This window comes from Nyctereutes procyonoides, unplaced genomic scaffold (assembly GCF_905146905.1).
Source record: "Nyctereutes procyonoides isolate TBG_1078 unplaced genomic scaffold, NYPRO_anot_genome, whole genome shotgun sequence".
NCBI classification, from domain to species: domain Eukaryota; kingdom Metazoa; phylum Chordata; class Mammalia; order Carnivora; family Canidae; genus Nyctereutes; species Nyctereutes procyonoides.
This window is the reverse complement of record NW_026575133.1, coordinates 38,260,527-38,285,593: the sequence shown is the minus strand read 5'-3', so window position 1 is coordinate 38,285,593 and position 25,067 is coordinate 38,260,527. Positions and strand designations below refer to the sequence as shown.

Genomic DNA, 25,067 nt, shown 5'->3' with positions numbered 1-25,067 from the left:
AATTATGCCTCATCTCAGCCTGTTCTTCTGCACGCTGTCTCCATGTCATCATTTTGTTCTCTTTCTTCACAATTGAGCAGATCCGCTTAAATCCCCTGCGTAGCCAAGGCTATATGGGTTTGTTACTCTGAGCATGCCTAGCGAATTCCATCTTTGTGCCCATTTTGCATTAAGCTTGTCAGTGCTTGGTCTTTTCACTCCTACCAGCATCTCCTTTTTTTTCTATTTCCCACTCTGCCTCATAAACTAAGAGCAAAATCGACGTAGTCGCCCTCACTGCGCGCACCACGCAGGAGAGCTGAGCTGCCCCGGCCAGGCTGCCTCTCCCGGCCCGTGGGATGTCCTGTCCCTTGGACAGCTGCCCCCCACGAAGATCAGGGTCTCGGGTCGAGCCGAATGACAAAGTGTGCTCAAAAGAGGGAGACCACTTTCCTTGGAGAAGTGCCCCTGGATCTAGAATTAGAACATGAACCTGAATCTCACAGCAGAAAATATATACACCCATTTCTTCCTTTTCTGTGGCCAGAGCCAGGGAGTCCGATAGGATTCTAGAAGCAGCAGTGGGGCTGCTCCCGAGAGCCCTTGGCCACCGGGAGCAGAGAGGGAGGTGTTTACTGGTAAAAGCCAGTTGGGGCCAGACACGTGTGCACTGCAGTATGAGACCCAGGGAAGTGGGGTGATGCTGGGGTCCGCATAAGCGTGGAGTGAGAGACCCTTTCTGTCCCCATGTCCAGAGGACCTGGAAGCCCTGCTTCCTGGGGGCAACGCAGAGTCTCCCGCGGCCCCCGGAGCCGTAGAATCCCCAAGACCGGAGACAGCCCCGGCCACTGCTGGACGGTGGGCCATCCCAGGGTGTGTGGGCAGGGATGTCTGGCAAGAGTGCATTCAGGAGAAATTTGTGGCTTGTCAGGAACCTTCTGCCAAAGTGGGGGGAGAAGAGGAAAAGCAATGTATTCCTGAGGAAGGGGGCGGGCAGAGCCGCGGAGGCAGGGAGGAGGCCCACATCCTGGTTGGGGAGGCTGGTGGGTAGTTGCTTCTTTTAACCTCACCCCAGGGGATAAAAGGCAGCAGTAGGGAAGAATGGGAATGAGCGATTCTTTGATGAATAGCAAGCGGCAGATTCCACTTCTCGTGCTGGGGCTGCTGCACCCTCCACTGACCCTTCCGTCAGCCACAGGGGGCTGGGCTTCTGCTTAAGGAAAAAGAGAAAAATGTCAGTTATTATGTTTGGGAACACAATCTTATCTTTCATTTTATTTTACAGCAATTTCCCCAAAGATCAACCATAGTGTCTGATTGAACTATATTGACAAAATTTTTAGCCACGATAAAGAAAATGCTTTAACTCAAAGCAGATCCCACTCAGACTCTCCAAACACTTTATCATGTTGCATTTTATTTTATTTTTTGCCAGGACAAAGCCCAAGTTCCAAGACAATTGGTAGAAGTAAGACGATAAAACTGTTGTAGCAGCAATGAAGCCTGTTCTTTTCTTTAAAAGAATGTTCTAGAAGTAATGCTGAATTATTAACTGCTTTTTGTCAGAAGCAAGTTCAATCCTAGGTTTTACACACCACCATTGATTTTAGAGATGACAGCGATTTGTCATTTGGGGGGAAAAGACAAAATAAGAGCCACTCACTTGACCAATATTATTATCCATTGAAAAAGGCTGTGCTTTAAACTGCACTTCAGAAGCGAAATGAGCTTCGGTCTACGGTTCTGAAGGAAGATACTACTCCTGGTATCTCTATCCGTGGGGTTATCGGTGAAGGCAGTTATCCCAAGTATAAAATTTGACAGGTTTTCAGTCCGGTTAAAATGATCTGTCACGTTACAAACTTTTCCTGTACTTACCAGTCCAGGTGGGTCTCTTGATTGGAGTTTGACACGAGATTGTCAGGAGATCCGGTGGCACAGAGCACAAAGATTCAGGGCAGCTTTTCAGAGGCGCTCTTCCCATTTTCATGAAACCTCTTACTTGCCCAAATCCTAATAGAATTCCTGGGTTTCCTAGGAGCTTTGTTCTTTTTCTCATTTTGGGAAATGGTTGCAGAGCGAGATTAAGATTGTGGTGCCCATGGGTGGCTCAGGTCACGATCTCCGAGTCATGGGTTTGAGCCCCACGTTGGGCTCCATGCTAAGCGCAGAGTCCGCTTGAGATTCTTTTCCTTTCCCTCTGCTCATGTGCGCACGTGTGTGCGCGCTGTCAAGTAATTAAGTAAATAAATAAGTAAATAAATAAAATCTTTATTAAAAAAAGATTGAGGTGCCCATGTGTTAATAATTATGGTGAGAAACAGGCATAAACTGAGATCGTTACCCTCGTTAAGCTTGGGGGCGCCTTGATTTCTCACAGGTACCACCCATGGTCACTCGTTTTACGCTAGCACAAAATCAACCGTATCCTCTTATGTCACATGATCAGAATCTTGGCCTTCAGATGCATCGCACCATGCCAGCCCGCTCATCCCTTCGTGGCCTGGCCTTTTTTTTTTAAAAATTTTTTTTTTTTTATTTATGATAGTCACAGAGAGAGAGGCAGAGACACAGGCAGAGGGAGAAGCAGGCTCCATGCACCGGGAGCCTGACGTGGGATTCGATCCCGGGTCTCCAGGATCGTGCCCTGGGCCAAAGGCAGGCGCCAAACGCTGCGCCACCCAGGGATCCCGCCTGGCCTGTTTTTACACCCCTAGAACTTTAGAGCTTGCCCAACGTAGGATAGATACTGTCTCCTTTGCAACAAGGAGAAATCTTAACTACAGATTTTGGATGGGAAACAGTCCACTCGGATCTCCTCGTTTGCCATCTGGACCTGCTACATATTTGTGAACTGGTAAATATTTTAAATACAGTGTTTTAATAGTGTGTCAAAAGTAAGAAGTCGTTAACCTCATCTTCTCATTAATGTCACACCAGATTGATTCCGGGACTCAATAAACGGATGACCTTACCGTCTCAACTTCCTTATTCAAATGAGTGTGCTGCCGCGGCTCACCTGCCACTAGTTAGAGACATGAGTGGGTTGATAATATCTGGTTTTCAGGCAGAAGAGTTAGAGGTCAACCCCAGCCTTGGAATCTACATAAAATATGTAGCATAGTCATTAGTCATTAGCAGCAGGTTAGCAAAATTCTGTAACAGCAGGAAGAGAAATATACTTTCAGTGGCTGTTAAAGGAGTCATTTCATACTTTGCAAAAAAAAAAAAAAATTCCATGGGACAAATTTTCACATCTAAATATGGGGAGGGGGCTGTTTGTAGATTTTTCCCAAAAATGTTTATTTTGTTAAAAAGTTATTCTCACACAGAACAGGTACCGAAGGGAGCTCCTCATGCAAAGTTTGGTTCACGTATTTTGGTATCTTCTGCATCCGCACAAATCCATCTGTAGCGATGCGGAATTGCAATTGGATTAGTCCATTAGGGTTTTGCACTATTATTTGTTTCTGTGTTTTAAACCCATCCTGTCTTTCTGTTTTGTTCGCTGCTCTTTCCCCAGGGCCTAACCCAGAACAAGCACACCCCACAACGCAGGCACCGGGTAATTATTTGTCAGATCAGTAACTATGTGGAGTCTGCACATGTCCATGCACACACTCCCTGAATATGTAGTCAAGGTCATGCTCCCCTAAGTGCTGAGCGTCAGTCATCACCTGTGGTTCTGAGTGGTTGCCAGTTGCCCTCCATCAGCTCCAAGGCTTCCTGTGGATGGGTGACCAATGGAACCCAACCGCTGAGAGTTCTCTCGTGGGCTGTGTGGCTCAGGGAGCAAGGGAGCCCCACGCAGTAGCCTCAAGCCCATTGACTGGAGCTATTGTTAGGGCCCAGGTGTGGCGGAAGGGGATGGAGTTTCTGAGGCTTGCGGGGCCTCCCTTTCAAGTGGCCGGGCCTTCCGTTTGAGGCACCTGATACCACAGTATCTCACCCCTCTGACGGTGGCGTGCCACCCACCATCAATAAAGGCTTGGGAACCGTCAGGGTCCCTTTTCATAATCAAGCTGCCTGTCCCACGGTTTAGGAGAGAGTAGTGAAATCACAGAGAATGAGAAGTTTTTCAAGTATCATCTTAAATGATGAGATATCATTTCTCTGACTTTGCAAATTAGCATTTGATTTCGTCCAAAACGAAAATAACCATTGACTTGAAACGTAAGAAAATGTTACAGGGGATGCCTGAGGGAAGTGGAGATCTTTTTAAAAAGATATAATTTATCATCTTCGTATGGTAAAATAATGTATTCTGCAAAATACTCAAAACTGTGAGGATACTTAATACAGAATTTTCAGCTGGCCTTTAAATAATATTTAAAAATCTCCAGGTCTGAAACGTACAATTCTAGATAGACTGGACTTCTGTTTCCTGCGACATTCAGAAAACCTTGACTCACACTTAACATTCCTTGTGCTGTCCACTGTGTCTTGGGACAGTCTCTTTTTTCCAAAGACCTTTTTACTGGGCCCCCAGTTTTGCTGGTTGGTGCCCGACTGGCTCATATAAAGAAGTTAGAAAATCAGAGGAACACTACCACAGAGAGAAACACCACAGACCACATCCCAGCACTCCGAGGGAGGGCGGTGGTCAGAGCCCTGGGTTCAGAGGGAGCTGGAAGAGGGTCCAGAGGTCATGGTGAAGCTCATCTGGCCCTGGCGCTCCCACCACTGAGGAACCCTCCAGTGGCCTGTTACCAGCCCTGTGGTTTGTCCAGTTGGGGTGATGGACTATCTCAAATCTCCTAAGATCCTTTCTGACAGTTCCCAGACTTTCCCCCTATGTTTATAATATTTTGATACCAGTAATGTGTAGTTTTCTGTGTTGAGAGTCCTTGGTTTCCACTTACTGGATGATCATTGTTTTAGGACACTTGACTACCCTTTGTGGCTCTGCGTGGTTTTCAGGATCCACACTCCGTCCAGACTCCCCATCTCCCTCTGTGCTTCACATCTGTCCACAGCACGTACCATCATTCCTCTGATGCCTATGAACGTGTGTGTGTGTCTGTTGGTAATATTTTTGCACTAGAATGGAAGCTCTTTAGGATGGGAGCTGTGTTTTGTGTACTGGTGTTGTTGGAACTCTAGAAGAGAGCCAAATGCTGGTGAGCAGTTCTGCCGTCTATCCACTTGTCTGGCAGCTGGCCCGCCACCACGCTGAGCACACGGCCGAAGCACAGTGTGGCTCAGTGTCCTCTTGGATGGGAGTAGGATATGAGAGGAAGGGAGGCATCAGGACGGCCCAGGGCCTCTGGCCTGAGCAGCAGCAGGATATGGGTGCTATTGACCAAGATGGAGAAACAGCAGGTTGGGACATGGCAAGCCAAGAGCAGGTGTTCAGGAGGGCTGTTTTGCCCATTTTACATGTGAAGAAATTGAGGCTGATGGACCTGAATCATCCCAGGTCATATAGCCCAGTGGCCTGGCTAGGATTTTAAGCTGCCTTTCTGATTCTTCAGCTGTGCCGGTTCCTCTTCATGGAACACATTGTGGTTCTCTCCCTGCCCTCGATATGCTTCCATCTTATGCCACTTGATGTAGGCCATTCTGAGCACCATGGCTGCTTCACGGAGGTGGGCAGGAGAGGAGCTGAAATGTGAATCGGGCAGCACACAGTATGCAGGCATCAAGGACGTGGTTTGGACGCCCTCACACCCTGCTGGCGAGACTGGCACAGAGCTTAGCAGCATGTATCCAGAGCCCCACAAACACGTATTTTCTTGTGCCCGCATCTTGAAAACTGCCCTAATGTCATAATTCCAAATATTAAAAATATGCAGAGGTGTTGGTTTTGGTCAACATTTGAAATCCATCCTAAGCAGGAAAGAAATAATTAAGCAAAGTAAGAAATGTATTCTGTTCTTCTTGATTTTTTTTTTTTTTTTTGGTTGGTTGGTTTTAAACAATTGAACTGGAGCAGTGGGATATGTCCCAACCAAATTACCTCTTTTTTCAGTCTGGGTGTCTATGTATCAGATTTTCTTAAAGCTGAGGACACCAGCACTCTATTTCTTCAAACCACATGGTGCCAGCAGGTTAAGAGCAGGGATGTGTCATGAGGAAGCAGCCTTATTTGGGGATGGCTGAACCTTGAACACAATGCCCTGAGTGAACCCGTTCAGGACCCTGGACAGCCGCCCACCCCACCCCACCCCAGCCTTACCTACTGAAAACCCATAGATTTTCCTGCCCTGACAGGATGCTTTCTTGTGCAGCAGTTGGTAATTTGACTCTGTGTGACTTTTCATAGAAACAGCTAAATTCCTAAAGATGAGAAATTTACATTATCAGAGAGGGAGTCACGTACATTTAATTAACTTCTCTAATTGAGACATGCTCAGCTCTCCCCCAGCCCTGCTCAGCCAGTGGAGCCTCTCCCACGTGAACCGGGATCTCTTTGTCAGTCACTCGTCGTAAGCACCAAACTTGAGAAATGGTTGTGGCTGATTATGTAAAAAGAGAGAAGGCTGGGAAGAAACAGACGTCTCTTGAAATGATTTCATTTCTTCCCAACGGCACTGCTCAGAGCGCCTTTCCATTTTTCGGAGTACGCTGGATTAATTCAGCTAAAAAAATCAAGTAGAGAACAATGTGATTTATACCCTCAAGTACGAAACCCTGACTTGCATTCCCTAATATGTCCCTTCCCAGCATGTCCCCACATTGACTTCCTCAGGCTCTCGGCCTCACTCGACCACAACATGCTCTACCTTTCATCCCCTACGATGAGATGGTGGTATTCAATGCAAGCTGGCCATCCGGCATGAGAGATAACTAGGGAGACTTGAGAGGAGCAAGGGTGTCCTGCCTGCAGCCATGTGCTGGGCTCCGCAGGATGAGGGGAAGACCGGGACAGCTCCCTCAGAGAAGGACGGAACATTCCAGGGTCTGCATTCACCTGAAGTGTAGAGCCAGGTCCTGGCAGGAGGCTGGAGGCCCCAGGCCGTCCATCTCATCCAACCCCCAGGCCGCTTCCTCACCCTCACCCTGATCCCATCCGTGCATCTTGCTAGACTATGACGTTGACTTCTTTTGTTTTCCGTATTCGATTGCGTCATAGCATTTAACGCAATGACCACCCCCCCTCTTTTCTTTCTCTCTCTCCCTCTCTCTTTTAACAGCTCCGTTGAGATAAAACTCACCTAACAATACACTCGCTCGCTCAAAGTGTACAATTCAGGAGTCTTAGTGGATTCACAGAGCTGTGCAACCATCAGCACAGTCCGTTTTAGAACATTTTCATCACCTCAAAAAAAAAAAAAAAGAATCCTGCACCCTGATTAGCGATCAGCCTTGTGCTTATCTTTTTAAGGCTGTCACAGACACACATTTCAGTAAGTAAGGGCTCCACGTAAATGAAGATCAGTCCCAGGCCTTCAGCTTCATTTACAGAGACACGTTGGTGCGATGGAGCGCGGCCCAGGTAGGAGATGGTTCTCCCCCACATTTTCTCTCCACTCTGGCCCCTCCTATTATATCCCTTTCCTCCCCACTTTGTAACTCAGTCTAACACTGTGGTGTCTCTTCCTTCCCCCAACACATGTCATCTTCCTCGAACCCCCATCGTGTCCCTGCTGCCCCTTCTTCTGACACCGTGTACCTCTGCGTGAGCGCCGTGAGCGGCAAAGGGAACCGGACAATGTACCAGTCTCTGAAACATCTTCAGAGATTGTAAACCTCCTCCTGTTGAAAGCTCCCGTCAAAAGGACTGTGAGAAGGGGCGAGGTTTTGAACTTCACTTCACACTCACCTTTTAACAGAGGCCGGGATGTTGTGATTTCCTTGGATGGCAGAGGTGGCCTGTTCTTTATTTACCAGCCCGCACATCTCTCTGAGCTTCAGAAAGAACAGAGCCCTTCTTAAAGATCCAAATGAGCTTTATATGGTTGGCCTTGTCTCGAAGGAAATGTGTTTTAATTCCCTGGCTCCTGCGTGACCTCATCTTGGGTTTTCAGAAGGTCTTTGCCCTCCACTGATGCCCCCCGCCCCCAGCCCAGCACCGACAAATAGCCTTGTCTTTGATCATTTTGTATTCTTTTAATACCCAAAAGGGGAAATAAAAAAGATTTTCAGGAATATATGCCACCTAATTCTGCCAAATGAGTATGTGAGAGCAGGAGGGGAGGAGGGCCGGTACGCACACACTTGTCCTTTACCTTTCTCCTGCCGCCTTTGTTTTTATAGAGGCGCGTACTTCCTCCGAACACGCATTTTAAGGTTTTCATATCTGTCTTCGACACATGGAAAACGGACAGCCAGCCAGCCCCCTGGGGACCGTCAGCAGCTCCTCTGGTGGTGGGGGTGGCTTCCCGCAGCACCTTCTTGGCATCTCCGCTCCAGACCCGAGCCCACTAAGGAAGCGTGGTGGGCACGGGCTCCCTCCAGAGTCCGGGAAGGGCCTGACCTCTGACCTCGGCAGGGACCAGGGACGTGCGCGGGGACGGCCAGCTCAGCGGCAGCCGTAAGAGCAATAGCTGTTGCGGGCCCCTCATGGTTCTGGGGTGCCCCTTTCCAGCACAGGGCCGAAGGACGTCTCCCCTCCCTCCCCAGCAGATGCATTTCCAGACACTTGGGAGCGGCAGGGCCTCGGGAGCCACACGCACGGAGCCCAGCGTATTTGAATATCAGCCAGGATATCAAAAACCTATCTACACACCTGGCAGTGACGGCTATCACCGAGGCAAGCTCCCCGCAACAGTTCATCAGAAATGGCCCAGCTAATGATCGGCTGGGCAGATAATCGGAGGAGAGTTAATTGTAAGGTTCGATATGGCATCTTGTCAGCAGAGATAAGTTGTCACGTTTTCCACTTGAGCTGAAACTAAATGATTGTAAAATAAGTTATGAGTGTCCTTGGGCCTGTCTGCCGGAATGATAGCTAAGAATACATTCCTGGCCATCCGTCTCAAGCAGCCTGCTTGATATTTATGCGAACGGAATGTTATTTTATTCCCCTCCGGTCATGCTTGTCAGCTCTCCGAGTGAAAAGTGAGGCGCGTCTTTGACTCATACTTCACGTACCGGAGCCTGGAGAGACTGCAGATTGTTATCATTATTGCTCATATTATATATTTTTTGGGGTGTGCGTTGAACATTGATGCCCGATTGGGAAGAACTAATGGCTGCCGCCGAGCACCCATCGGCCCGGCCCATCCCGGCTCGGCGCCCCGCGGCCCGGGGACCCCGCGTCCCTCCGTCGAAGCGGGTTTACATGTGGAGTAATGAGGCGCCGGCTTTTTTTTAATTTGGCGTGCCTTTCCTCTGCTCGCCTCCACCCTCCCGTACTTAGCTCTGTCGTGGCTGTCCCGGTGCCCAGTAATGGATACAAAATAAAATGCGTTATTTGTATTCAGTCAGGAGGAGCGGATGGCGTCGGTGGGCTGCGGCCGGGGCTCGTTTACGGTGTCGGCGGCCGGGCTTTCCGGGCCTCTTCACTTTGAGGGATACCTTGTCAGGCAAGAGAAGTCGTCGGAAATGGAAAAGCACAGCATGGGAGCCTAGTACATTTTGATTGCTCATATTTTAAACCGGAGGAATGTTAAACAACTCCTCTGGAAGGGGAGTTCTCGAGATCCGGGAGCCGGGGGCGTTAATACGCCGCTCAGGGCCCAGCCGCCCAGAAACCGAGCTCTCCCCGCGTGACCCCCCGCCAGCCTCCGGCCCCCCCCGACCCCTCCCCAGGGTCCCCCGCTCCTTGGCTCGGTCCGCGGAACACCAGCGCTGCTTTCCCCGTGCCACGATTGTGGCTCCCTGGCCAGGTTGGGGCCCGGCGCTGTAGGGGGGCCTCCCTGGCCAGGCCGCCAGGCTGGGCATACGCAGCCTGCTCTGGCAGCAGCCCGGCCTCGCCTGCCATCCAGCCCCCGACCCTGGGCTGCACCCCCTGACCCCGGGCCTGTACTCCTGAGCTCAGCCTGCACCCCGAGCTCGGCCTGCACCCCCTACCCCGGACCTGCACTCCTGAGCTATGCCTGTGCCCCCGACCCTGGGCCTGCACCCCTGAGCTCGGCCTACACCCCCTGACCCCGGGTCTGCACTCCTGAGCTCGGCTTGCACCCCCGAGCTATACCTGTGCCCCCAACCCCGGGGCTGTACCCCTGAGCTATGCCTGCACCCCTGAGCTATGCCTGCACCCCCAACCCTGGGCCTGTACCCCTGAGCTATGCCTGCACCCCTGACCTGGGCCTGCACCCCCCGACCCCAAGCCTGCACTCCTGAGCTCTGCCTGCACCCCTCGACCCCAGGCCTGCACACCCCGATCCCAGGCCTGTACCCCCAACCCCAGGCACCTCCGATCCCAGGCCTGTACCCCTGACCCCAGGTACTCCCCGACCCCAAGCCTGTACCCCAGACCCCAGGCCTATACCCCCACCCCCAGGCCTGCACCCCTGACCCCAGGCACCCCAACCCCAGGCCTACACTCCTGAGCTCTGCCTGCACCCCCGACCCCCAGCCTGAGCAGCTGGTTTTTCCAGCTACTTCTGTCCCTAGCCACCCACAGTAGACACCCAGCCCGAGGGGGCCGCGGGGCACAGGGGCAGTGATGGATGTGGAAGAGACCATAGAGACGGAGCTCCACCTTCCCTGCAGGGTGATGGGAAGTCACTGGCCCTGGCACTGGCTTGCCATCTCTAAATGGGAGCAGGGGTGGTCCTCTGGGTGGGACCTGGGCCCTGCGCACAGCAGACGGCAGATAGGACAGGACTCGTGGATCCCAAGTGCTTTGTGCACACCGGTTACCTTCTCTGTCTTCCTCCTTGTCTGAAATAGGATTTACAAAGCGATGGTCCTGCTTTTCTGTTTTCCTCATACCAACCCCGTGTCATCCTAAAAGCTCGTCTCCATCCTTCCCTCCAGTGGCTGGGTTAGGGCTCATGTGTCTCCCCGACACCAGGGCCTTCTCCTGACTCGGTGGTACCTTGTCTCCCTGTCATCACACACTCAGTCTCTGAGTCCTGATGGCCCAAGCAGTGGTCCCAAGTCACGTTTGTGTCTCTTGAGGGGAGCCATAGGGCCACTGGCCCACTCGACCCGGGGGTGGCTTAGACGGCTTCTTGCTTCCTCCTGTCTGCACACAGGGGCACTTGTGTGAACTTACTGTGAACACATACTTACAGCTGACGTGCTCACCACGCTCATGAGCCCCCCCCCCTTCCTTCTCTATTCAAGTAGCATGGCCCCAGGAAAACACTTTTTTGTGAAGGCATCACGCAAAAAGTCAGATAGGCATTCCTTTGCTCCTTGGAAATGGGCTCCGGGGGCAGGGATTTTTGCCCTTTGTTCTGTGATGAACCCCAGGTGCCTGGCTGGACTGGCGCGTAGAGCGCTCAGTGCTCATGAAGCGTAAGTGGTGCGTATAAGGCGTCTCGGAGGGAAGTAGTCTCGGTGTAAATAGGCTGCCTTCGTGGAGTTAGGTGCTACCTGACAACAGGCCCCCGACTGCTGGAAACTCGAGTATGCCCGTGGTGTTACAGCCACGTCACAGAGCGCTTCTCGGTTACACACCGGAAAGCAGTGCCGTCCACCTGTGTGGGCGCCTCTCGAAGAGAGGTCAACTCGTTAGAAAACTGAATTCCAAAGTGTACAGGGAACTCCCATTTTCATCCCAAATCTATTCCCAGCTGTGTCCCGTTTAAGAGGCTGAAGCAAATCCCTGCCTTCATAAGGCTCGCACCTGCCAGGAAAGCACTTGCCAGCAGGGACCACACCCGTGGGTGGTGGAGCGGCACACGTGGTGAGTGGCCCCTGGCACATGAGGCCGTGGGACTGGATGGCCTCGTGGGCAGTGGCCAGAGTGGGGGAAGCCTCTCCAGGGGCCTCCCCTTTGGCTTCTAAGACCCAGACCTTCCTGCTGTCCCTGTGATCTGACTCACGTCAAGCTCACTCTGGCCTCCGCACAGAAGAGGGGACCTTGAGGCCAGACCCGCACAGTCCCGCTGGGGCTTGTCCACTGACGGGGCTGTGGCGGTGCTGGCGGCCCCAGCAAGGGCATGGCAGCGGCCGGTGGGGCGCACTTGACTGGAGCGGGGTCAGCCATGACCAGACACAAGCTGCAAAGAAGGGAGAGGCTCAGGGGAGCTCTGCTTTAAAGAGGATCAGAAATCAGGTGGTGGCTGGGCGAGGGCATGGGGTCACGGAGGGTTTTGTTAGAAACGGGAGGCAGTACAATGATACAGCACGTTTGATGCAGGCTGGAGAGGGTATGAAAGGCGGGGGGCAGGGTCCCTCCAGGGGCAAGATGGGGAAGAGTTCGGCTCCCAGCAGTGGGGGGGCAGGGGGGTAGGCCCCAGGTCTGTGGGGACCAGGGATAGGAAGGAGGATGCTCTTGTCTGATTGCTGCTCTTTGGATTTGGTTTTTCTTTTTTCTGTTTTGTTTTTGGCAACATGAAAAATGACGCCTCTGTGGGGAATGGAGTGAGGTGTGGGGCACTGAGACCGGAGGCGGTGTGATACGGCCCCCTGGAGAGTGGGGAGCGGCTTGACTCCAGGAATGTGGCGGATGGCAGGGCAGGCCGCTGGCACTGGGGTCCTACGTGTAAAGGCAGCCAGGGGGCATGAGGCTGTGTGCCTCCAGCAGGGCCTGGGCTCAGGCGCCGAGCAGGGGTGGTGGTGGAAGTTGGTCTAATGGTCAGGAAAGGAAGAGGAAGGAGGGCACCACGAGATCACCCCTCAGAGGGTGGCTCCTGGTGTACGTGAGCAAGGGAGACAGACATAAGCCCCAGAGGAGCTGGCTCCCCGTGGCGGGCCTGGGTTAGGGCCACAAGGGCTGGAGGGAAGGAAGGAGCTTAGCGAGGTGGAGGCTGAGGCTGGAGAGGCCAGGACGCTGAAGTGAGCACCTGGGAGGAGCCGGATGTTGACCCTCCTGAGTGAGAACAGGGTGAGCTGCTGCTGAAACAGCAAAGAAGGGGCAGATGCCAGGGGTCAGTGGTGTGAGCAGGCTCACAGGCAGGGCGGTGGGCATCGCTTCAAGGAGGTAGAGCTGGAGGGAGGGAGAGTGGTCAGGAAGCAGCACCCGGGCGGGGAGGACAACTACCCCACCAGTGTGCTTCCTGGGGTGGGACACCAGTGCCCTCACCTGGGAGGTGTGTCCCCTGGGGAGAGCCACATCATAGGAGAGACGCGAGTGTTCTGAGAGGTTTGCTCCCATGAGGGAGTTTGCACGGACAGACGGGGACTCCAGGAGGAGACCGAGCAGGTGATGAGGAATGGAACAATTCACATCCCGTATGTCTCTCCCTGTTGACAGTTTAGACCTGTTGGGGTTTTGCACCACGAACTGTCCTGTGTGTTGTGAGGTGTTTCTCAGCATCTCCTACTCGATGCCTGTTGCACCTCCACCTGTCTCAGTCTGATAACCAGAAATATCTGCAGGCGTTACCAGACGTCCCTGGGCAGGGTTTCCCATTGAGAGCCAGTGGGTTAGTGGGGCTGCGGAGCCACAGGTGAATGGACCCCCTGATGTTCAAGGGTGCCCGTGGAAAAGAAGGCTGGAGGGGCTGCTGATGGTTCCCCGGAGGGAAGGGGGTGTCGTTGCTGCCATGTGGCTCCTCCTCAAGGATGCCACTCAGCTACTTGCTTCAAGTGAGTCAGGGATTTCTCCCTCAATTACAAATATTCCAAGATACCAAAAAACTTGGAAATGAAATTGCCAGGTCTCTGTTAATGATTTTAGGAACAATTTTCTGCATCTGGAATGGAGGGAAATCCCTAGAAACATTCACATGTCATTCTGTTCCCCAGGAAGGTTGAATCATGACCAGTATACCAGTGAGTTTAAGGTCATTCCCAAGTCCGATTCTAAATTAGGTTGTTAGAGAAGTGCTTTGTGCATATACAGAAAAGGAAACAGTGACTTGATTAAACAGGATAGTCCATTAAGGGGAGAAAACATTACATGGATTTCCCTTTAGTGTTTTAAAGTTGTCAAAAATCTGGAAGTTGGGTGGCCATGTAGCCCTTCAGCAAAGTGTCTGCAAAAGTGTTGGGTAGTTTCTCTGTAGGCGAGTCCAAGGCTCTGTGAGTGGGATGCACAGACGATGTGACGTATCTGGGTCTTGTTGGGTGGCCCCCCTCCAGTGCTTCTAGTCGTGCGTTGTTGTGTCTGAAAGTTTGAGGCTCTGTTTTGACCCCTCCCCGTTTCACGTCCTTTCCGTTGACTTGGGTGGATATACGAAGTCACGTGCTCACAATCAATAACCAGGGCACTCGTGAAGGATAACTGTGCAGGGACTTGCCCTGCCGTGTGGGGCACCAGGATGACTTAGCCATTCCATTCAAGACCACGTACTGTTACAGGACAGACAAATAATACTGGAAGGAAACAGTCCAGAGGTAGAGCCGCCACACGTGTGTGGTGGCTGTCCTGTGACGACATGTAACTCAGGAGTAGATTCTTAACATCTTGCAAAGAAATACTGGTGCATGCCTTAAAAGAGAAGTACTGGGTGAGGGGAGGGACCTGGGGATGCTTGTGTGATGACGGTGCCGCCACTCCACGTTCAGCATCCTGCAGGGGGACATGGGCATCTTTAGCTGCCCTCGGGAACCGGCGTGCCAGTTAGATCTAGCCGACAGACAGACATCCGAGTGCAGAAAGCCCAACTTTGGGATCCGTAGTTCAGAGATGAGAAACGCTAGTTGGGGAGAGAGCATTACAGCAGTGGAGTGACGTGAGGATTAGGACGCACGGTTGCGAGTGAAAATGGTGCGTTGAATTGAGTGGATGCCCAAGGGACAGAGGGCAATAGCAGAAGGCCAGCCCTGCCTGAGCAGAGGCCCGTTGTCCTTGCCCGTTTTCCTCGTCTGCCTCCGTGATGAGGGCTCAGCTCATCAGGGGTGGGGACGGTCACTGTGACAGCTGCTCCCCCATTGCCTGTCACCATGCCTGACACAGGGCCTTTACACTGAATAGTCAGAGAGGATAGGTCAGAGAGTGCATGAAGACTTGCAGCCTACACAGAAGATACTGGAAACGAACAAAAAAATAATTGATTCTAAGGTGTGAGCATTGAGTAACATCGTACGAGGGTTGTTTTAGGACCACCTGATGCTCTCGGATCCCAAGACTCCTTAGCAACACCAGGCGGTCTCTGAACCCTCTGAAATTGTGTGCGCATGTTACTTAGAATAACCCTTTATTGGAGGGAATATTTACAGTTTTCACCTGATACCCAGTGGGATGTAGTATTTTTAAAATACGTGCAAGAATTGCTACTTTTAGATGAGTATTGTATTAAAAAAAATGTCTGAAAAAGAAAGGTGGAGTGCTGGAAGGAGAGAGACATGTCAGCTGCTTGGCCCAGGCCTGGGGGGCGGGGGGGGGTGGGCACAGGACCAGGCCAGGGCAAGCTGGAGAGGCAGGCCAAAAAGAAGTGGTGACTCTGAATAGAGACTCCTCTCGGCAGCCCCAGCCTTCTCCAGCCTGGTCTCCCGCCCAGAACAGCCACGGAAGCAGCCGAGAGGGGGCTCCGGCCTGCAGGCTGTGCCTCTAGTAAAGTTAGCCCGAGAGGTTTACCAGATGCCTGGCCCGGGAGGGCGAGAGGCTGGTGGAAGCAGAGGGACGTCAGTCTCTGCGGAGGGAAGGCCCCTGAGACACCCAACTGTCACCCTTCCTGAGACACCTTAAAATGGTTAACAGTGCTTCAGTGGACCCCGTTGACCAACCTCAGGGGCCCGGGGGTGGCCAGGCCTCCCCGCAGTCCCGCTCCCTCTCCTGACCCTTTAGCACCTTCTACTGCGTCTAGATGGGTGACCACTTGAGGGGAATCCTAATCTGTTTTTCTCGGTGTTGGATCCCAAGCACCTAGAAGGATGGCCCACAGTAGGTGCTCATAAAATACTCGGTGACTGACTGGACAACCTTGCTGAGCGCTTGGTGTCCTTGGAGTTTACAGAGCTGCTGACTCATGAGATGAAGAGTTCTTCAGGCTCTGCAGGTGTTTGGATGGTGCCTCACCTTCACATTTTGGGAGGACTCTCTCATTCCGGTCGAATTCCGTGTTCGTTCCCCGCTCTTTTCAGCACGGCCCTGGTGTTCTCTTTGATAAAGAGAAAGATGGGCACGCTAAATTGAGTTTCACTTACAGTGAATTAGCACATTTGGTGCACCGGTCTTAAAGTTTTATAAATAGCTTCAGTGAATCAAAAATCGGCAGGTCTGCTATGGCGAGAGAGACGCGGCGTGCCGTGTTTCCCTAATAAAAAACTGATGGCGCAGTCATGTGTGACACCGCGGGTGGAGGGGAGAGTCGGATTCCCGCTCTCCTACGTGCACGCACCGAAGCAGAGCCACCCACAAAAACACCCTCGCGTGCGTTCTCAGATGTCTTTATTTCTCTTCTCATGTATCACGGTCATTGTGGGAAGGGAAAATAGACTGGCGAAAAGCATGGACTCCTCACTTCGCTTTTCCAGAACACCAGGCCTGCAAAGCGGAGAACCTGGAGTTCCCCACAGCCTACAGACGATCCAGAAATAAAGGCCTTTTTTTTTTTTTTTTTTAATGGCAGGTGGTACCTGAGAGCGAAAGGCCCCGTGAACTTGTCGCGGGTGCTCCGGGGCCTCCGGTCCGTGCCGTCCGGCTGCCCAGCCTGGCAGGGCCGGTCAGGGTACTGGAGGAACGTTGCTTTCGCGTTGCCACAAAGTCTACGCTGTTAAGTGTTAACTTGTGCGTTCTTTTGCCTTTTCCGGTCCCTTGGCAGACACGGGGCTGGGCGACTCCGTGTGCTCCAGCCCAAGTATCTCCAGCACCACCAGCCCCAAGCTCGACCCGCCCCCCTCCCCTCACGCCAACAGAAAAAAACACCGGAGGAAGAAAAGCACCAGCAACTTCAAAGCCGACGGGCTCTCCGGCACCGCCGAAGGTAAGGTTTCCCGGGGACTTCGGGGCGACAGTCTGCGTTCCCGGAAATTACTTTTGATGCCTCAAACTGGGGGTAGTCGCATGCCCTCAGGACCACAGGTGGACCCCAGGCTGGTCACCACACGGGGTGGCCCCAGAGGGCCCTCGGAGCCCTCCCATCCCCGGTTCTCAGGACCCTTCAGCCAGGTCAGCCCTCCTGCCTCTGGCAGTCGCCGTCCCATAGAAGGTAACGTGGTCTCTCCGTGACGCACCTGGGGTGACAGCACCTCTGGGTGTTGCCCTGCCTCCGCACCTGGAGTCGACGGGGGCCCCTCCCGTCCTAGCCGTCTTTCCTGCTAGCGGCTGGCCTTGATTCTCACAAGACAGCTTCCCCACCTCTGGCTCTCGGCAACACATCTTGATCCACGTTCCTTCTGTGGGCGTCCGTCCGCTCTTTTTGTTCCATGGGCTCTATTTATATTCCAGTTGTCTCGGTTTGTCACGGTTTATCTTGGTTCTCCTTTGACCTGTTGAGCCCTTGGTTTTTATTCTCAGTCATGGCCTGATGGGAGCTTTCTGAAGTGGCGCCTTCGGATGGATTTATCTTTTTTATTCCACAGATGCAAAGTGGAGATGCATGCACGCGCGTGCGCGCGCACACACACACACACACACGCACACACACATGATGAGAGGCAAAATTAATGCAGTTATAATAAGCTGAAGAGATACTTCAAAGGAAATTAAAAAATTCGCAGCATCGTCATTTAACAGGAATTGTCATTTGTGACACCATCAATAGGGAAAGAGTCGGTCTTCAACAAGTGTTCCACACGCGCCAGAGATACTTCTATAATTTATACCCTTTTTCTTTCTCTGTTTCTGCCGTGCTCTTCCTGAATCCTCTACTTGAGTTCAGAACTACAGTTTGAAGCGTTACAGAAAGTGGCTTATTCCCTCCTGGCCTCCAGCCACGAGCCCGTAAGCCCACGATGCCTACATTAGCAGGAAAGGAACAGAGTTTACGGTGCGTGCGCGGAGTTTGTTGCTTACATGATTCTGTGAGTTGAGGGCAGTGTGGTTCCGGAGGTTGAGGGTGTCCAGCGGCTCCAGGGCTCTCGCAGTGGCCGAACAGGGAAGAGTCTGAAAGCCGCCTTCTTTACATTTCTTACCATATTGCCTCCCATAGGCTCCCTGCTAACAAGTTTGGCCAATAAAAACCAATTTTCTCCTGTTACGATAAATGGGGATGATTCTGTTGTATCATCAGTGGTAAAAAATAAATGATCACGGATCTGAGCACCCACCCAAACTTTACTGACCTTCGCGGTAGAAAGGAGTCAGCTACTGATGCCAAGTGTTTTGGAGACTCTTTCAAACAACCCGTTAGCAAAGAGCTCCCAGCCCTGGCCATGCACATGTGGCCACACCCCACCCTAACGGAAGGTTTGGAATAAAACCAGGAAGAAGCCTGGCCCCTCACCTGGGTGGGTGACGTGTGCCACATGTGCCCAGGGGGAGAGTACGATTTGCTGTAGGGAAGGGCCTCCAGTCCAAGTCACAGATGAACATCTCACTGGGTATGTCATGCTTCTCACCGATGACTTTTTTCAAAAGGACCGCTTGATAGAAACTGATTATCTGGTCCACCTGTAAGTACACTACACGTATTTGACACTTTTTTTTTTTTATGATAGTCACACAGAGAGAGAGAGAGAGAGAGGCAGAGACACAGGCAGAGGGAGAAGCAGGCTCCATGCACCGGGAGCCTGACGTGGGATTCGATCCCGGGTCTCCAGGATCACGCCCTGGGCCAAAGGCAGGCGCCAAATCGCTGCGCCACCCAGGGATCCCGACACTTCTTAATTACATCCTACCCACCTACCGACGTCGAGAATACTACGTTAGTAAGATAGAGCCTTAATAAACAATCAGTGGTTGCGTGTCTAATTGGACTCTGCTGCTTGAAACCAGTGTCCCAGTCGGCCGGTGGTGAATTGAAGGAAGTTTGAGGGGTATTCGTGAGCTTGTAGGACACCTGAGAAGCCCCCAGCCTGTTTTCTGAGTTACTGGGATCGTATCCTGGGCTCTGAGCAATAGCGTATAAGGCTGAGACAGATCCTCAATGCACAAACAACCATGGACCCCGTTGATTAAAAGGCCTCACTGCTGCAGCGGTGACACAGACAGAAAGACAGACTTCCCCGGCACCATAGAAACACCCAAATTGGAAATCTGCACAGCGTCTCAAGAATGGACGATGAGTAATGGTTGACGTGTGTTCAGAAATTCAACACCAGTGATCAGAAGGGAAGCCGCCCCTCGATTCCTAGTTAACAGATTATTGTGTCTGTGATACCAATGGCCCTGACATCTTTCCAGGAGGAAATAAGGCAACAGGTTCTCTGTAAAAAGAAAATGTATCGTTTTACCCTAGAAAAGGTCACATACAAAACAGTAAATGAGTCATTTTTGCGAGACATGCTATATTTCATTATTTCTAAGGTACACATTTTTTTTTCACTATTTAACATCTCTGAAGTCATGAAGCGACCTACAATTAAGGTCATTTTAGATTCAATGATACACAATATTTTGCAATAGTCTTGACAGCTATTAGCTCCTTCAAGTAAATGGCGTAAACTGTCTAAATTAAACATCCATTCTTGAAGTTACAGTTAGTTGTATTGGTTTTGTTTTTAGAGGATACTGTTCAATTTTAATTATCAGAAAATATATCTATTTCTCTTTCCTGTAAAGCACTGTGACTGGTTGCTTCCACTGTATTCTGTGCTGACTTGACCTCATGGCGAAAAGTTGGAGTTGTAGATATAAAAAGTTCTCTGGAAGACATTTGAAAAGTAGTTGAATTATACGGTTTTTGACATAAGCCATTGGAACAGATGACTAGATTCAAACCTCTTCAGAGTATAAGAAAAACAAAGTTCCATTGAACGCTGCTTCAGTCTGGGTCCCCAGGGGAGAACATGGCCCCCTCAAGCTGGGTCATCGAGGAGAGTTTACCATGGGGCCGTCTGCAGAGGTGTGGGAAGAGAGCTACAGGGGTGGTGCAGAACCCCAGGAGTGGAACGGGCAGCGGAGGGGCCAGTAATCAGGACCCGGAGAGAGAGCTGTCTGGGCAAGGCCTCCAGTCAGGAGCTATGGCCTTCAGCTGAAGGACATACTTGGCCCATGGTGGCCCAGAGAGGGACCAGCAGGACAGCCCTGACTTCATTCCCTCCTTGCCTCTGATCTCCTACCTGCCCCCTCTTTGACTAAACCCAAGCAGAAACCAAAGGGCGCCAGCCACATGGGCCCACATCCAAGGCAGAGACAGAAGGTAGAGAGGAAGCCCCAGAAAGAAGCAAGGTGCTGCTCATGCCTTTGATGGCGCCTCCTAGAAATCCCTGGGGAAGCCTGTGCCCAACCCTGGCATGAGTGCAGTAGACCAGAAGGCTCTCGAGAGGGCAGGGGTGTGTGCTATCGGCCGTTGTCTCCTGAGGGCCTGCCCCCAGCTTGAGTGCCTCTGTGCACCTCTTTTCCACTCCCCAGCCAAGCCAACGATCCTGGTGCCAGATTTTTTTTTTACCTTGGTGACCTGCTCGTTCAGAAAGTACGAGCTAGAAGTAGAATATCCTCGGTCTAATGCTGCCTCAAAAGCCAGAAATGTGGCTGTCGTCCACCTGAAGCCTGTCCGTGCTCCTGACGGAAGGAAGGACATCCTGTCCAGCCAGTTCCCTGCTGTACCAGCGTTCACGGTCAGCTGTCGCGGTCCTCGTGCTGAAGAACGATGATTAAAATCTGCACCCGAAGGCCGAAGATACTAGAACCTAAGTAGAACGGCCATGTGCTTCTATTTATAACTTGGAACGGAGTCAATCTAATAAGTTATAGGAACAGAAACTATGATCTGTATAAATGTAAACATAAAATGATTCCTTATCTTTATAAATAGTTTGAGTTCTAACTTAACTTGATTACGTATGTATATGTGTGAGCGCCGGAGATGTTTGGAGGGTCAGGCCAGTCACTGGGCTTTTCTGTAACTATTAGTATCATTTAAAGAGTCAGAAATTAGGGGCACCTGGATGGCTCAGTCAGCAAAGCGTCCCACTCTCGACTTCAGCTCAGGTCATGGGATAGAGCCCCGCATGGGGCTCTGCGTGCAGTGAGGTGTCTGCTTCAGGATTCATTCTCTCTCTCTCTCTCTCTCTCTCTCTCTCTCTCTCTCCCTTTCTCTCTGTAAAATAAATGAATCTTTAGAAAAAAAGAGTCAAAAATGAAAAATACTCCAGCCCCCTGGTTGTGGTGTGGAAGAAGCGTGAGGTTCAAGTTAGAGTGGTGAGCTCGGACTTTGTGAGAGTGACATCGTATGTCATTGAAAGCAGAGTGTCCCGGGAAGGTGATGGATGCCTCTTTGCTCCCGGGGCTGGTATCTGAGGCTGCTAACTTTGGGCAGGAATAGGACACTTTCTCATCGAGTTTAACTTTGAGAAGAACGAGCCTCATGGAAGCCAACATCCTCTAGCCATGCAATAAAAAAAAAAAAAGGTGCAAGTGGTCATTACATTTGTTTTAAATCCACATATCCCAGTTCTACTTGTACTCCTATTTAATAGACCCTTGAGAACATTGGATGTTAAAATATCGGTGATCTTGATTTTAAATTGGATTTGATTTGCTCAGGATTAATTACATTTAGGAAAATGTATATTCAGATCTGGGCTCTGTACTCTAGGATGATTATAGACCAAGGAAGGTCAATTCAGATGTGGGCAAGAAGCACGGGTGTGGGGACTGAAGCCCATGTCGCGGAGGCAATCTTTGAAGTACCTACAAGAGCTGTAGGGAAGGACGGGGCATGTGGGCACATGAACCATGTTCACGTGATGAAAGGACAGCCCTTGCCTGTCCTGGGGGCCCAGGTGGGTTTCTTTGGGACCCATGGGTCGAAGCTTCCAAGGAGAGGGATTTCGGTTCCGACATTAAAAGGAAAACTTCCTAAGAGGTGGGGGCACCTTGTCCCCTGCCGTGGCCACAGCACCTGCTGCAGTGGAGTTTGGCTCTGGAAGGGCACCAGCTGTCAGGGCCCTGGATTTGTCGCCAGAACCAAGTTGAAGGGCGCGTGCCCAGAAACCCCCAGGCAGTGGGAACTATGCGGATCTTTAACGACTTGCCGTGCTTTGGCCTTGTCTCTGCGTCGCGATACTCTCTGGGCGTCTTCTTCCCCAGGGTCCGGTAGTGAGCTTACCGTTGCAGCAATGAAGCAGAGAGCCCTGCGTTCTCCTTCTGTGGTCCCAAATCTGGTGGTTCTCGTTAGTTCTATAACATTCATGCAAGTTTGCATCAAGTGTTAATTTCCCTGTTTCCCCAGTGAAAAGGTGGAAGTAGAGAGAGGTTAAGTGGCTTTCTTGTCCAGGGTCAGGTTGCTGGTAGGCGACAGAACAGTCTCTTGATTCTCTGCCTCAAGCTCTTTCCACCAGGCAAAAAGAAAGTCTTTGAGGTATGTGGAGCGGCTTTTGAATCTAGGAGTGGGGCAGACAGAGTAGCTTCCTTGATATTTCTCAGATTCTACGTAAAGATACTGACTTTTATATGGATCGTAACATCTAGAAGTTGTGTAGCAAAGATCTTTCTTTAAAAATGCGGAGCCAGTCTGGATTTACCCAATCTTATTCTATGAGAGGCTATACAGAAATCCTGTCGTATTTTCCCTCCCTGCCTTGGGTTCACAGTGCTTTGTCCCAAAGGTCTCAGAAGGGAATTAATTTTCTCCTTCTCATCTCGATCCCTTGGTTCGTTCTGGGTCTTTATAGAACCCCACTGTATGGTTGATCCTGGATGGATATCGAAATACTATCTTGTGGAGGAAAAGTCACAAACGGCCTCTCTCCATTTGGATAAAAGAACGAACAAACGGCCCATCCTGGCTGCACTCACTAAGCAATCAGAGGCCAGGCCTGAGCCTGTTGACAAATTTCATGAAGTCCGTGACGCAGAGGTCGGCCCAGATGGGGTTTTGCCCTTCCCTCTTGCCCTGAAGAACCTGGCGAATCATTTTATTCTCTCATCAAGTATCGAGCAGCCAGCACAGAGGAAGCGTTACGTGTTCGGCTCCGTGGGAGCCACGAGAAGTAAGACTCGGCTCCCCTCTCCCCACCAAAGGCCCTTCGAGCCTCAACTTGGAGATAAGACACACACAAGAGACTACCTACCTTTGAAACCCACGTTTAAAAAGAGGTGTGCGTGCGTAGTTTCGGAGCAGGACAGATTAGCGTCGAGTCATGGGAGTCGGGAAGCTGGCACGCTGAACCTCTCCGTCTTACATTCTGCGGATTGAGTCTGTGTGGTTACCGTACGTAATAAGACGCTGCAGAAAGCATCACGTTTTCATTAAACGCCTTCTGTTTGCAACTTAAAATGCCGGCGGTGTTGACTGAATTTGGCGCCAAGTGGAGTTTTGTCTTTGCTTTCATTTAGCTTCTACGAAAACAGGTGTAGCTGTACCTGATGAGCTAGTTAGCCTTTTACCTCAAGAGAAAAACATTTTACTTATCAGTTGAGGTTTCAGAGGGCCCTCTGGGGAAGAAATAACCGTACACGAGCATCGTCCAGTCTTGTTCCTGCACACCTAGGGTTAGAAGAAGGCAAGACCCAGGGGCATTGAAGCTGCATTCATCTGTGACTGTTGGGTTGTGTTGGCCGTCATGCAGTTTGGGGGCACCGCTGGGTAATTTGGGGATTTGGCACATGACATTGGGGGGTGTGTTTCTTCTGTCATGGAAGTGTCTTTACCTCCAAAATGTTCTCCTCCTTCCTCTCTCCTTGGCCACAGCCGGCACTCCGTGGTGCCCGTGATGGTGCATGTCGCCAGCCTGAGGTCAGGGCCAAAGAACTGCCTTCACCGTCTGTTTCCTGTCCGTGGGGTTTTCTCACTTAATTTTGAATTAATCAGAGGTGTCTGGAGGGGGAGAGGAGAAGGTTCACAAAACCTGTGCTGGCATTACTAGCACACATCACCTTGGATTCCCTGCTTGTAATCTTCAAGAACATTCCAGCAGTTCCCTCCCTCGTTCTAATTTTGGCAGCTGCCTTGAGTCAAAACACAAGGAGTGAGAAACCTCCATAACTGACTCCACAAAAACTCCACAATCACCAGCAATTTTTTTATAACAATAAAGACTTCATAATCGAGCTTCCTCATTATTAAACTAGTTAGCGCGTCTGACTCGTTGAGTCGAGCAGTCCATCCGAGTCAATATGAAAAGCCAAGACTTGGAACTTCTTCCTGGAAGATATTCCTGAAGTATGGTAACTCCGATGCGGAAGCCGGGGTGGCCGGGTTTCCTCACTCTGGAGCCAGGAGTTAGAGGGGACAGCACGTTTTCAGAGGGACTCACTACTCCCCACAAACCGGATCATTTTTTCCAAAGAGTTGCTCAGGTTGCAACCCCAGCTCCCACGAGAACAGACTGGCTGGATTTGAGTAGCTCTGGGTTTACTCTAGACGTTGACATTATAGATGGGGCACAGGGGACTCAAAAGCCATCCTGCAGGGTGCAGTCCTCCCGACACGCACGAGCTGGAGGCGCACACAGCTCCTTTGTGGAAGTCGACGGGTCAGAAATAAACAAAGATGAGTCGACCGCAGCAGGAAGAGTCAGAACAGAGAAGCCCCATCATGATGAACCGAAAACAAGAGAAGGATTTTTATTTTTTTATTTTTTCCCCCAAGTACACACAAACTAAAGAGATTTAGTTCCCTGGAAGTGCACTGATCACCTGGTGCATGGCAAGAGCTCTGCCTGGTGCTGGATGGGAGAGTGACTGAGGTGGCCCCTGCCTTCAGGAAGCCCACTGTCAGGTGAGCACGTGCATCCACCACCAGGCTGCGGCTGCCGAGCAGCCTGTGCAGGGAACCCAAGGCACCTGGCACCTTGAGGTTCCTGAGGGAGGTTCTGCAGAGGCGGCGAGCCGTTCATTCACGTCCCGTTACATAGAGAAGAAATCTCTGCTGCTCCAGAAAAGGAGGGGGAATACACAAAGTGAACGGTGATACGTCTTGTTATAAGGCACCTTGGGGCTCCTGGGGACACTCCCAGTAGGATGGGCCACAAGTCGCCATCTTCAGTCTCCCGCCATCCACGAGCATGAACTCCCCTATGACAGGTGCAAACTCCTCTCAAGGTTCCTGTCCCAAAGTACAGGTTGGGACGGACCTCAGCGCCCCTTCCTC

At 51.3% G+C, this 25,067-nt stretch overlaps 1 protein-coding gene across 6 annotated transcripts in view; it reads left to right on the top strand.

The window, feature by feature from the left end:
- Positions 1–25,067, top strand: part of AGAP1 (ArfGAP with GTPase domain, ankyrin repeat and PH domain 1) — a 533,866-nt gene that overhangs the window by 385,550 nt on the left and 123,249 nt on the right. For 4 of the 6 annotated variants that reach the window (XM_055346218.1, XM_055346217.1, XM_055346216.1 and 1 more), the window contains one exon: positions 16,692–16,853. The exons of the other annotated variants lie outside the window; for them this stretch is intronic. In XM_055346218.1, the coding sequence (XP_055202193.1) occupies positions 16,692–16,853 (162 nt within the window). The remainder of the gene's footprint in view (positions 1–16,691; positions 16,854–25,067) is intronic. 6 annotated transcript variants of the gene reach the window in all.